Source organism: Oncorhynchus keta, chromosome 10 (genome assembly GCF_023373465.1).
Source record: "Oncorhynchus keta strain PuntledgeMale-10-30-2019 chromosome 10, Oket_V2, whole genome shotgun sequence".
In the NCBI taxonomy this organism is placed as follows: Eukaryota; Metazoa; Chordata; class Actinopteri; order Salmoniformes; family Salmonidae; genus Oncorhynchus; species Oncorhynchus keta.
In genome coordinates this window covers 5,794,342-5,808,342 of record NC_068430.1, presented here as the reverse complement: position 1 = coordinate 5,808,342, position 14,001 = coordinate 5,794,342, and the positions used below count along the sequence as shown (strand labels likewise).

General features: G+C 45.4%; 1 protein-coding gene across 1 annotated transcript in view; it reads left to right on the top strand.

The window, feature by feature from the left end:
* Positions 1-14,001, top strand: part of LOC118379945 (semaphorin-3D-like) — a 175,322-nt gene that overhangs the window by 42,923 nt on the left and 118,398 nt on the right. The window contains exon 2 of the mRNA XM_052526219.1: positions 2,797-3,027. Coding sequence (XP_052382179.1) covers positions 2,886-3,027 — 142 coding nt within the window. The 5' untranslated portion in view covers positions 2,797-2,885. The remainder of the gene's footprint in view (positions 1-2,796; positions 3,028-14,001) is intronic.

Sequence of the window (14,001 nt, the reverse complement as noted above, 5' to 3'; positions counted from 1 at the left end):
CCAGAAAGCTAACATTCGCTAGCTAGCGAACAGTATGCTTTAAACTTGCAAAGAAAACTACTTTTTTTAAACAAAATTAGAAACGTATAACATTCCCAAAATGTAGCTAGACTCTTACCCATATACATGGATCGGGAGGGTCGGCAGGTAGCCTAGTGGTTAGAGGCATGTAGCCTAGTGGTTAGAGGCAGGTAGCCTAGTGGTTAGAGGCAGGTAGCCTAGGGGTTAGAGGCAGGTAGTCTAGTGGTTAGAGGCAGGTAGCCTAGTGGTTAGAGGCAGGTAGTCTAGTGGTTAGAGGCAGGTAGCCTAGTGGTTAGAGGCAGGTAGCCTAGTGGTTAGAGGCAGGTAGCCTAGTGGTTAGAGGCAGGTAGCCTAGTGGTTAGAGACAGGTAGCCTAGGGGTTAGAGGCAGGTAGCCTAGTGGTTAGAGACAGGTAGCCTAGTGGTTAGAGACAGGTAGTCTAGTGGTTAGAGGCAGGTAGCCTAGTGGTTAGAGACAGGTAGCCTAGTGGTTAGAGACAGGTAGCCTAGTGGTTAGAGGCAGGTAGTCTAGTGGTTAGAGGCAGGTAGCCTAGTGGTTAGAGGCAGGTAGCTTAGTGGTTAGAGGCAGGTAGCCTAGTGGTTAGAGGCAGGTAGTCTAGGGGTTAGAGGCAGGTAGTCTAGTGGTTAGAGGCAGGTAGTCTAGTGGTTAGAGGCAGGTAGCCGAGTGGTTAGAGGCAGGTAGCCTAGTGGTTAGAGGCAGGTAGTCCAGTGGTTAGAGGCAGGTAGTCCAGTGGTTTGAGGCAGGTAGTCTAGTGGTTTGAGGCATGTAGTCTAGTGGTTTGAGGAGACAGGTAGTCTAGTGGTTTGAGGCATGTAGTCTAGTGGTTAGAGGCAGGTAGCCTAGTGGTTAGAGGCAGGTAGCCTAGTGGTTAGAGACAGGTAGCCTAGTGGTTAGAGGCAGGTAGCCTAGTGGTTAGAGGCAGGTAGCCTAGTGGTTAGAGGCAGGTAGCCGAGTGGTTAGAGGCAGGTAGTCTAGTGGTTAGAGGCAGGTAGTCTAGTGGTTAGAGGCAGGTAGCCTAGGGGTTAGAGGCAGGTAGCCTAGTGGTTAGAGGCAGGTAGTCTAGTGGTTAGAGGCAGGTAGTCTAGTGGTTTGAGGCAGGTAGTCTAGTGGTTAGAGGCAGGTAGTCTAGTGGTTAGAGGCAGGTAGTCTAGTGGGCAGAGGCAGGTAGCCTAGTGGTTAGAGGCAGGTAGCCTAGTGGTTAGAGGCAGGTAGCCTAGTGGTTAGAGGCAGGTAGCCTAGTGGTTTGAGGCATGTAGCCTAGTGGTTAGAGGCAGGTAGCCGAGTGGTTAGAGGCAGGTAGTCTAGTGGTTAGAGGCAGGTAGTCTAGTGGTTAGAGGCAGGTAGCCTAGGGGTTAGAGGCAGGTAGCCTAGTGGTTAGAGGCAGGTAGTCTAGTGGTTAGAGGCAGGTAGTCTAGTGGTTTGAGGCAGGTAGTCTAGTGGTTTGAGGCATGTAGTCTAGTGGGCAGAGGCAGGTAGCCTAGTGGTTAGAGGCAGGTAGCCTAGTGGTTAGAGGCAGGTAGTCTAGTGGTTAGAGGCAGGTAGCCTAGTGGTTAGAGGCAGGTAGCCTAGTGGTTAGAGGCAGGTAGCCTAGTGGTTTGAGGCATGTAGTCTAGTGGTTTGAGGCATGTAGTCTAGTGGTTTGAGGCATGTAGTCTAGTGGTTAGAGGCAGGTAGTCTAGTGGTTTGAGGCAGGTAGTCTAGTGGTTAGAGGCAGGTAGCCTAGTGGTTAGAGGCAGGTAGCCTAGTGGTTAGAGCCAGGTAGTCTAGTGGTTAGAGGGGCAGGTAGTCCAGTGGTTAGAGGCAGGTAGTCTAGTGGTTTGAGGCATGTAGTCTAGTGGTTTGAAGCATGTAGTCAGTGGTTAGAGGCAGGTAGTCTAGTGGTTTGAGGCAGGTAGTCCAGTGGTTTGAGGCAGGTAGTCTAGTGGTTTGAGGCAGGTAGTCTAGTGGTTAGAGACAGGTAGCCTAGTGGTTAGAGGCAGGTAGCCTAGTGGTTAGAGGCAGGTAGCCTAGTGGTTAGAGGCAGGTAGTCTAGTGGTTTGAGGCAGGTGGTCTAGTGGTTAGAGGCAGGTGGCCTAGTGGTTAGAGACAGGTAGCCTAGGGGTTAGAGGCAGGTAGCCTAGTGGTTAGAGGCAGGTAGCCTAGTGGTTAGAGGCAGGTAGTCTAGTGGTTAGAGGCAGGTAGTCTAGTGGTTTGAGGCATGTAGTCTAGTGGTTTGAGGCATGTAGCCTAGTGGTTAGAGGCAGGTAGCCTAGTGGTTAGAGGCAGGTAGCCTAGTGGTTAGAGGCAGGTAGCCTAGTGGTTAGAGGCAGGTAGCCTAGTGGTTAGAGGCAGGTAGCCTAGTGGTTAGAGGCAGGTAGCCTAGTGGTTAGAGAGGCAGGTAGCCTAGTGGTTAGAGGGGCAGGTAGCCTAGTGGTTAGAGACAGGTAGCTTAGTGGTTAGAGGCAGGTAGCCTAGTGGTTAGAGGCAGGTAGCCTAGTGGTTAGAGGCAGGTAGCCTAGTGGTTAGAGCGTTGGACTTTTAACCGAAAAGTTGCATGATTGTTTCCCCCTGAGCTGACAAGGTAAAAATCTGTCGTTCTGCTCCCCGTTAAACCCACTGTTCCTAGGCCGTTATTGAAAACTTACTTGCCTCGTTAAATAAAGGTTAAATAAAAATGAATTAAATTAACAAGTAAAGTTCCTGCTTAGGTCTTCATTTTCAGGAAAAAGCCTTACTTTGACTTGTTTGAAAGTGTGTGTTTTTTTCCCATGACAGCTTGCCAACGTTAGAAACTGCTGAGACGATCCACAGACAGATCCACAGGGTGATGTGACAGCGACGACCACCTGTTTTCACTAATAACGATGAAGATGAGGATCCTGGGGCCAGAGAGGTTCTGTGTTCTGCTGGGTGTGTCCCTCCAACTGCTGCTGTTGCTACCAGACACCTCCTCTACCGCTGCAACCTGGAGTCAGAGTGGACCCCGCCTGCAGCTCTCACACACAGGTATCTCATATCCGCCCCCTTTTCTACTCTGAGGAGCTCTGGTCCTTGGTGTACTGGGGAGCTCTGGTCCTTGGTGTACTGGGGAGCTCTGGTCCTTGGTGTACTGGGGAGCTCTGGTCCTTGGTGTACTGGGGAGCTCTGGTCCTTGGTGTACTGGGGAGCTCTGGTCCTTGGTGTACTGGGGAGCTCTGGTCCTTGGTGTACTGGGGAGCTCTGGTCCTTGGTGTACTGGGGAGCTCTGGTCCTTGGTGTACTGGGAGCTCTGGTCCTTGGTGTACTGGGGAGCTCTGGTCCTTGGTGTACTGGGGAGCTCTGGTCCTTGGTGTACTGGGGAGCTCTGGTCCTTGGTGTACTGGGGAGCTCTGGTCCTTGGTGTACTGGGGAGCTCTGGTCCTTGGTGTACTGGGGAGCTCTGGTCCTTGGTGTACTGGGGAGCTCTGGTCCTTGGTGTACTGGGGAGCTCTGGTCCTTGGTGTACTGGGGAGCTCTGGTCCTTGGTGTACTGGGGAGCTCTGGTCCTTGGTGTACTGGGGAGCTCTGGTCCTTGGTGTACTGGGGAGCTCTGGTCCTTGGTGTACTGGGGAGCTCTGGTCCTTGGTGTACTGGGGAGCTCTGGTCCTTGGTGTACTGGGGAGCTCTGGTCCTTGGTGTACTGGGGAGCTCTGGTCCTTGGTGTACTGGGGAGCTCTGGTCCTTGGTGTACTGGGGAGCTCTGGTCCTTGGTGTACTGGGGAGCTCTGGTCCTTGGTGTACTGGGGAGCTCTGGTCCTTGGTGTACTGGGGAGCTCTGGTCCTTGACACTGCAACACTGCTGGTTTTCAATATGGCTTTCTAATTAGGAAATAGGGACTGGTAGTGAATAGGGACTGATAGTGAAGAGGAACAGGTCAAGACAGTCAATAATCCAATAATCCAGAACAGGAGTAAAGGGTCCAGAATGGCGGGCAGTCTCAGGGTCAGGGGTCAATAATCCAGAATGGGAGTAAAGGGTCCAGAATGGCGGGCAGTCTCAGGGTCAGGGGTCAATAATCCAGAACGGGAGTAAAGGGTCCAGAATGGCGGGCAGTCTCAGGGTCAGGGGTCAATAATCCAGAACGGTGGGGTAACGTACAAAATGGCGGGCAGTCTCATGGTCAGGGCAGGTAGAACGGTCAAAACCGGGAAGGACTGGAAAACAGGAGCAAGAAACAGGCAGGAGCAGGGGAACAAACGCTGGTAGGTTTTACGAACAAAACAAACTGGCAACATACAAACAGAGAACACAGGTATAAATACACAGGGGATAATGGGAAAGATGGGCGACACCTGGAGGGGGGTGGAGACAAGCACAAAGACAGGTGAAACAGACCAGGGTATGACAAGCAGGGGTTTGTAAAGCCATAACACAGACATTTCTTTTCTTCCAGCAACATACTATGATTGATAATATAAAGGCCTGAAATCTGAAATCTTAACCAAAAACAGTGGTGTTGTCGTTGTCTTGCTGTACAGCCAGGTTCTCTCCAGGTTTTATAGCCCAGATCCTCAGTCAAACAGTAGCAGAATGGGGGGGAGAACAGAAGAAACTACTGACTCATTGTTGTAGTAGAGGAAGGAAAGAGGGGATATGGTCTGTTCGGCAGAACAGAGGATTTGTACTGTAAGGGCCAGGAGATTTAGTAGGTTGCGTGTTTAAAAATAGGCACGTTCATGTTAATATCTATGCATTCACAATCTATTACGTAGAGCAGGGCTCTTTAACTGGCGGCCCCGTGTACCAAATTTGGCCAACGATTGATTTTATTTGACCCACCCGAGTTTTCAAAAAGCAAAAACATTATTTTCACTGTAAAATCTCTAGGCAATCAGCTCAAAGTCATTTTTAACTTGGGCTATATGTTCCCGAAGTATTACGACGCGTAAATCGATAAACATACAGCATTGTCGGATCCAAGTGTAATCAAGGTTTGAAATGATTGTCTAATATCATAAGGTGAATGCACCAATTTGTAAGTCGCTCTGGATAAGAGCGAGCGTCTGCTAAATGACTTAAATGTAATGTAAATGTAATACTGTATCCGTTGGGCTTCTCGTGGTCACTAGTCTACTCATTATTTGTATCTATATTCCGGACCCCTGACCATGTGCTCAAGAAGAAAAAAAAAACATCCCACGGACGTAGAGACTTAAACTTTGACCCTGAGTTTTCCTGGTCGTGTCATACAGTCATTAAGACAGATAAATCATCATGTGCTTTTACTTGCACAGTTTTATGTTCATCTGTCAAGCTGTGTGGTATAATCTCCCCCTGGAGGGTTGTCTGCTTGTCGGGACAGTAAGATATTAGTATGATACCTGCTAGGAAAACAAGTTTCTCCTCTCCATCTCTAATCAGTAACATCTGTGTGTCTGAAAGGCCTGCCTCTCTGTGTGTCTAACATGCCTGCCTCTCTGTGTGTCTAACAGGCCTGCCTCTCTCCTCTCCATCTCTAATCAGTAACATCTGTGTGTCTAACAGGCCTGCCTCTCTCCTCTCCATCTCTAATCAGTAACATCTGTGTGTCTCACAGGCCTGCCTCTCTGTGTGTCTGACAGGCCTGCCTCTCTGTGTGTCTAACAGGCCTGCCTCTCTGTGTGTCTAACAGGCCTGCCTCTCTGTGTGTCTAACATGCCTGCCTCTCTGTGTGTCTAACATGCCTGCCTCTCTGTGTGTCTAACAGGCCTGCCTCTCTGTGTGTCTAACAGGCCTGCCTCTCTGTGTGTCTAACAGGCCTGCCTCTCTGTGTGTCTAACATGCCTGCCTCTCTGTGTGTCTAACAGGCCTGCCTCTCTCCTCTCCATCTCTAATCAGTAACATCTGTGTGTCTAACAGGCCTGCCTCTCTCCTCTCCATCTCTAATCAGTAACATCTGTGTGTCTCACAGGCCTGCCTCTCTGTGTGTCTGACAGGCCTGCCTCTCTGTGTGTCTAACAGGCCTGCCTCTCTGTGTGTCTAACAGGCCTGCCTCTCTGTGTGTCTAACATGCCTGCCTCTCTGTGTGTCTAACATGCCTGCCTCTTTGTGTGTCTAACAGGCCTGCCTCTCTCCTCTCCATCTCTAATCAGTAACATCTGTGTGTCTGACAGGCCTGCCTCTCTGTGTGTCTGACAGGCCTGCCTCTCTGTGTGTCTGACAGGCCTGCCTCTCTGTGTGTCGGACAGGCCTGCATCTCTGACAAACTATAATTCTAGCCCCAGGGATGATGGGATGTCTGTGTGTGTGTGTTCGGCCCTCCTGTCAGAAGAAGATAGCGAAAAGCGGTCGGAGGGTCAGAGGGCTGGAGGATAACACCCTGTCAGTGTGTGTGTGTGTGTGTGTGTGTGTGTGTGTGTGTGTGTGTGTGTGTGTGTGTGTGTGTGTGTGTGTGTGTGTGTGTGTGTGTGTGTGTGTGTGTGTGTGTGTGTGTGTGTGTGTGTGTGTGTGTGTGTGTGTGTGTGTGTGTGTGATAACACCCTGTCAGCTCCCTCCTCCCTCAGGATGCGTGGTCTAGGCTGGGTTCCTGAGGTCACTCTCCGGGGTTAGCTCTGACATCCAGATAGTTAGACAGAGAGGGCTCTGGGGATTGATGCTCCTCCCTGTGTGTCAGAGGGAGGGAGGGAGGGAGGGAGGGAGGGAGATATGACCATATTAGAGACACATATTTCCTTCAGATTACACAGATCCGCAAAGAATTCGAAAAAACAAATCCAATTTTGATAAACTCCCATATCTACTGGGTGAAATACCACAGTGTGCCATCACAGCAGACAGATTTGTGACCTGTTGCCACGAGAAAAGGTCAACCAGTGAAGAACAAACACCATTGTAAATACAAACTATATTTAGGTAACACTGTATACAGACATAATATGACATTTGTAACGTCTTTATTCTTATGGAACTTTTGGAAGTGGAATGTTTACTGTTCATTTTTTGTTTATTTTTTTTGCTTATGTTTATGTTCTTTTTCGCTTTGACAATGTTGACCTCACTGCTGGGACGGCAGGGTAGCCTAGTGGTTAGAGTGTAGAGGAGGCAGGGTAGCCTTGTGGTTAGTGTGTAGAGGAGGCAGGGTAGCCTAGTGGTTAGAGTGTAGAGGAGGCAGGGTAGCCTAGTGGTTAGAGTGTAGAGGAGGCAGGGTAGCCTAGTGGTTAGAGTGTAGAGGAGGCAGGGTAGCCTAGTGGTTAGAGTGTAGAGGCGGCAGGGTAGCCTAGTGGTTAGAGTGTAGAGGAGGCAGGGTAGCCTAGTGGTTAGAGTGTAGAGGAGGCAGGGTAGCCTAGTGGTTAGTGTGTAGAGGAGGCAGGGTAGCCTTGTGGTTAGTGTGTAGAGGCGGCAGGGTAGCCTAGTGGTTAGAGTGTAGAGGAGGCAGGGTAGCCTAGTGGTTAGTGTGTAGAGGAGGCAGGGTAGCCTTGTGGTTAGTGTGTAGAGGAGGCAGGGTAGCCTTGTGGTTAGTGTGTAGAGGAGGCAGGGTAGCCTTGTGGTTAGTGTGTAGAGGAGGCAGGGTAGCCTAGTGGTTAGTGTGTAGAGGAGGCAGGGTAGCCTTGTGGTTAGTGTGTAGAGGAGGCAGGGTAGCCTAGTGGTTAGAGTGTAGAGGTGGCAGGGTAGCCTAGTGGTTAGTGTGTAGAGGAGGCAGGGTAGCCTTGTGGTTAGTGTGTAGAGGCGGCAGGGTAGCCTAGTGGTTAGAGTGTAGAGGAGGCAGGGTAGCCTAGTGGTTAGTGTGTAGAGGAGGCAGGGTAGCCTTGTGGTTAGTGTGTAGAGGAGGCAGGGTAGCCTTGTGGTTAGTGTGTAGAGGAGGCAGGGTAGCCTTGTGGTTAGTGTGTAGAGGAGGCAGGGTAGCCTTGTGGTTAGTGTGTAGAGGAGGCAGGGTAGCCTTGTGGTTAGTGTGTAGAGGAGGCAGGGTAGCCTAGTGGTTAGAGTGTAGGGGCGGCAGGGTAGCCTAGTGGTTAGAGTGTAGGGGCGGCAGGGTAGCCTAGTGGTTAGAGTGTAGGGGCGGCAGGGTAGCCTAGTGGTTAGAGTGTAGGGGCGGCAGTGTAGCCTAGTGGTTAGAGTGTAGGGGCGGCAGGGTAGCCTAGTGGTTAGAGTGTAGGGGCGGCAGGGTAGCCTAGTGGTTAGTGTGTAGAGGAGGCAGGGTAGCCTAGTGGTTAGAGTGTAGGGGCGGCAGTGTAGCCTAGTGGTTAGAGTGTAGGGGCGGCAGGGTAGCCTAGTGGTTAGAGTGTAGGGGCGGCAGTATAGCCTAGTGGTTAGAGTGTAGGGGCGGCAGGGTAGCCTAGTGGTTAGAGTGTAGAGGCGGCAGGGTATCCTAGTGGTTAGAGTGTAGAGGAGGCAGGGTAGCCTAGTGGTTAGAGTGTAGAGGCGGCAGTGTAGCCTAGTGGTTAGAGTGTAGAGGCGGCAGGGTAACCTAGTGGTTAGAGTGTAGGGGTGGCAGGGTAGCCTAGTGGTTAGAGTGTAGAGGCGGCAGGGTAGCCTAGTGGTTAGAGTGTAGAGGCAGCAGGGTAGCCTAGTGGTTAGAGTGTAGGGGCGGCAGGTAGCCTAGTGGTTAGAGTGTAGAGGCAGGTAGCCTAGTGGTTAGAGTGTGGTCCTTCTGTAGCTCAGTTGGTAGAGCATGGCGCTTGTAACGCCAGGGTAGTGGGTTCGATCCCCGGGACCACCCATACGTAGAATGTATGCACACATGACTGTAAGTCGCTTTGGATAAAAACGTCTGCTAAATGGCATATATTATATTAGAGGCAGGTAGCCTAGTGGTTAGAGTGTAGAGGCGGCAGGGTAGCCTAGTGGTTAGAGCGTTGGACTAGTAACCGGAAGGTTGCGAGTTCAAACCCCCGAGCTGACAAGGTACAAATCTGTCGTTCTACCCCTGAACAGGCAGTTTACCCACTGTTCCTAGGCCGTCATTGAAAATAAGAATTTGTTCTTAACTGACTTGCCTGGTTAAATAAAGATAAATAAATAAAAGCTGTTAACATATGATTCCCATGCCACAAAAAGCCCCCTGAAGGTAAATTGAATTGATACAGAGAGGATGGGTCATATATCCCAGAAAGCCTGAGGGTGCCTCCTCTGACACCAGATGATGAAACAATGTTTTCTGTCTAACCATATTTCTCTGTCTTTGTTGGTCAGTGATACTGACATTAGGGGAGGGGAGGGGAGGGGAGGGGAGGGGGGTGAGGTGAGGGGAGGTGAGGTGAGGTGAGGGGAGGGGAGGGGAGGGGAGGGGAGGGGAGGTGAGGTGAGGTGAGGGGAGGGGAGGTGAGGGGAGGGGAGGGGGGGGTCATTTAAACTGTGGTGAACTCATTTGAGTTATAAAAGTGAAGCAAACGATTAAACAATTCTCTTTCATCGCATGGCAGTGCATTGTGGGGGTGTTTGTGCGTGAGAAGAGGCGGTGGGGGTGGAAAGAGAGGGAGTCGTCGCAGGGCACAATTGCAACGCCATTAATGTAATGTGTTGTTGTAAAAGCCGAACACTGAAAACAATCGAGTCATTTAGATCGACACCTGATGAAACATATGACCAGAGCCAATCGTAGCACAGCTAAGACACTATAGAGAGTATACTATAGACTATAGAGAGTATACTATAGACTATAGAGAGTATACTATAGACTATAGAGAGTATACTATAGACTATAGAGTATACTATAGACTAGAGAGTATACTATAGACTATAGAGAGTATACTATAGACTATAGAGAGTATACTATAGACTATAGAGAGTATACTATAGACTATAGAGAGTATACTATAGACTATAGAGTATACTATAGACTATAGAGTATACTATAGACAAGAGAGTATACTATAGACTATAGAGAGTATACTATAGACTATAGAGAGTATACTATAGACTATAGAGAGTATACTATAGACTATAGAGAGTATACTATAGACTATAGAGAGTATACTATAGAGAGTATACTATAGACTATAGAGAGTATACTATAGACTATAGAGAGTATACTATAGACTATAGAGTATACTATAGACTATAGAGAGTATACTATAGACTATAGAGAGTATACTATAGAGAGTATACTATAGACTATAGAGAGTATACTATAGAGAGTATACTATAGACTATAGAGAGTATACTATAGACTATAGAGAGTATACTATAGACTATAGAGAGTATACTATAGACAGTATACTATAGACTATAGAGAGTATACTATAGACTATAGAGAGTATACTATAGACTATAGAGAGTATACTATAGACTATAGAGAGTATACTATAGACTATAGAGAGTATACTATAGACTATAGAGAGTATACTATAGACTATAGAGAGTATACTATAGACTATAGAGAGTATACTATAGACTATAGAGAGTATACTATAGAGAGTATACTATAGACTATAGAGAGTATACTATAGACTATAGAGAGTATACTATAGACTATAGAGAGTATACTATAGACTATAGAGAGTATACTATAGACTATAGAGAGTATACTATAGACTATAGAGAGTATACTATAGAGAGTATACTATAGACTATAGAGAGTATACTATAGACTATAGAGAGTATACTATAGACTATAGAGAGTATACTATAGACTATAGAGAGTATACTATAGAGAGTATACTATAGACTATAGAGAGTATACTATAGACTATAGAGAGTATACTATAGACTATACTATAGACTATAGAGAGTATACTATAGACTATAGAGAGTATACTATAGACTATAGAGAGTATACTATAGAGAGTATACTATACTATAGAGTATACTATAGAGAGACTATAGAGAGTATACTATATAGAGTATACTATAGAGAGTATACTATAGACTATAGTATACTATAGAGTATACTATAGAGAGTATACTATAGACTATAGAGAGTATACTATAGAGAGTATACTATAGACTATAGAGAGTATACTATAGACTATAGAGAGTATACTATAGAGAGTATACTATAGACTATAGAGAGTATACTATAGACTATAGAGAGTATACTATAGACTATAGAGAGTATACTATAGACTATAGAGAGTATACTATAGACTATAGAGAGTATACTATAGACTATAGAGAGTATACTATAGACTATAGAGAGTATACTATAGACTATAGAGTATACTATAGACTATAGAGAGTATACTATAGACTATAGAGAGTATACTATAGACTATAGAGAGTATACTATAGACTATAGAGAGTATACTATAGACTATAGAGAGTATACTATAGACTATAGAGAGTATACTATAGAGAGTATACTATAGAGAGTATACTATAGACTATAGAGAGTATACTATAGACTATAGAGAGTATACTATAGACTATAGAGAGTATACTATAGAGAGTATACTATAGACTATAGAGAGTATACTATAGACTATAGAGAGTATACTATAGACTATAGAGAGTATACTATAGACTATAGAGAGTATACTATACTATAGTATACTATAGACTATAGAGTATACTATAGACTATAGAGAGTATACTATAGACTATAGTATACTATAGAGTATACTATAGACTATAGAGAGTATACTATAGACTATAGAGTATACTATAGACTATAGTATACTATAGACTATAGAGTATACTATAGACTATAGAGAGTATACTATAGACTATAGAGTATACTATAGTATACTATAGACTATAGAGAGTATACTATAGACTATAGAGTATACTATAGACTATAGAGTATACTATAGACTATAGAGTATACTATAGACTATAGAGAGTATACTATAGACTATAGAGAGTATACTATAGACTATAGAGAGTATACTATAGACTATAGAGAGTATACTATAGACTATAGAGAGTATACTATAGACTATAGAGAGTATACTATAGACTATAGAGAGTATACTATAGACTATAGAGAGTATACTATAGTATACTATAGACTATATACTATAGACTATAGAGAGTATACTATACTATAGACTATAGAGAGTATACTATAGACTATAGTAGTATACTATAGACTATAGAGAGTATACTATAGACTATAGAGTATACTATAGACTATAGAGAGTATACTATAGACTATAGAGAGTATACTATAGACTATAGAGAGTATACTATAGTATACTATATAGAGAGTATACTATAGAGAGTATACTATAGAGAGTATACTATAGACTAGAGAGTATACTATAGACTATAGACTATAGAGAGTATACTATAGACTATAGAGAGTATACTATAGACTATAGTATACTATAGACTATAGAGAGTATACTATAGACTATAGAGAGTATACTATAGAGAGTATACTATAGACTATAGAGAGTATACTATAGACTATAGAGAGTATACTATAGACTATAGAGAGTATACTATAGACTATAGAGAGTATACTATAGACTATAGAGAGTATACTATAGTATACTATATAGAGAGTATACTATAGACTATAGTATACTATAGACTATAGAGAGTATACTATAGACTATAGAGAGTATACTATAGACTATAGAGAGTATACTATAGACTATAGAGAGTATACTATAGAGAGTATACTATAGAGAGTATACTATAGACTATAGAGAGTATACTATAGACTATAGAGAGTATACTATAGACTATAGAGAGTATACTATAGACTATAGAGAGTATACTATAGACTATAGAGAGTATACTATAGACTATAGAGAGTATACTATAGACTATAGAGTATACTATAGACTATAGAGAGTATACTATAGACAAAAGAGTATACTATAGACTATAGAGAGTATACTATAGACTATAGAGAGAGACCTCGTACAGAACTGGCTACTTCCTGCTGCTGGCACCATATTGACGGTTTTGTGTTTTTTTTCTTCTCCTAATGAGCAACACGAAGAATGTGTGTTTGACTGATGTACTGTAGGAGCCCGGGTACGTGCAGTTTAGCTGTGGTATATTTAGCAGAGGCTATCGGAGGTTTGTGTGTGTGTGTGTGTGTGTGTGTGTGTGTGTGTGTGTGTGTGTGTGTGTGTGTGTGTGTGTGTGTGTGTGTGTGTGTGTGTGTGTGTGTGTGTGTGTGTGTGTGTGTGTGTGTGAGAGGTAGTGTGTGTGTGAGAGGTAGTGTGTGTGTGTGTGTGAGAGGTAGTGTGTGTGTGTGATGTAGTGTGTGTGAGAGGTAGTGTGTGTGTGTGAGGTAGTGTGTGTGTGTGTGTGTGAGGTAGTGTGTGTGAGGTAGTGTGTGTGAGGTAGTGTGTGTGTGTGTGAGGTAGTGTGTGTGTGTGATGTACTGTGTGTGTGTGTGAGGTAGTGTGTGTGTGAGGTAGTGTGTGTGTGAGGTAGTGTGTGTGAGGTAGTGTGTGTGAGGTAGTGTGTGTGAGGTAGTGTGTGTGAGGTAGTGTGTGTGTGAGGTAGTGTGTGTGTGTGAGGTAGTGTGTGTGAGGTAGTGTGTGCGTGAGGTAGTGTGTGTGTGAGGTAGTGTGTGTGAGGTAGTGTGTGTGTGAGGTAGTGTGTGTTTGAGGTAGTGTGACAGTGAGACAGGGAGACATGAGGTCTGTGTTGTTGGTCAGAGACATGAGGTCTGTGTTGTTGGTCAGAGACATGAGGTCTGTGTTGTTGGTCAGAGACATGAGGTCTGTGTTGTTGGTCAGAGACAGGGAGACATGAGGTCTGTGTTGTTGGTCAGAGACATGAGGTCTGTGTTGTTGGTCAGAGACAGGGAGACATGAGGTCTGTGTTGTTGGTCAGAGACATGAGGTCTGTGTTGTTGGTCAGAGACATGAGGTCTGTGTTGTTGGTCAGAGACATGAGGTCTGTGTTGTTGGTCAGAGACAGGGAGACATGAGGTCTGTGTTGTTGGTCAGAGACAGGGAGACATGAGGTCTGTGTTGTTGGTCAGAGACATGAGGTCTGTGTTGTTGGTCAGAGACAGGGAGACATGAGGTCTGTGTTGTTGGTCAGAGACATGAGGTCTGTGTTGTTGGACAGAGACATGAGGTCTGTGTTGTTGGTCAGAGACATGAGGTCTGTGTTGTTGGTCAGAGACATGAGGT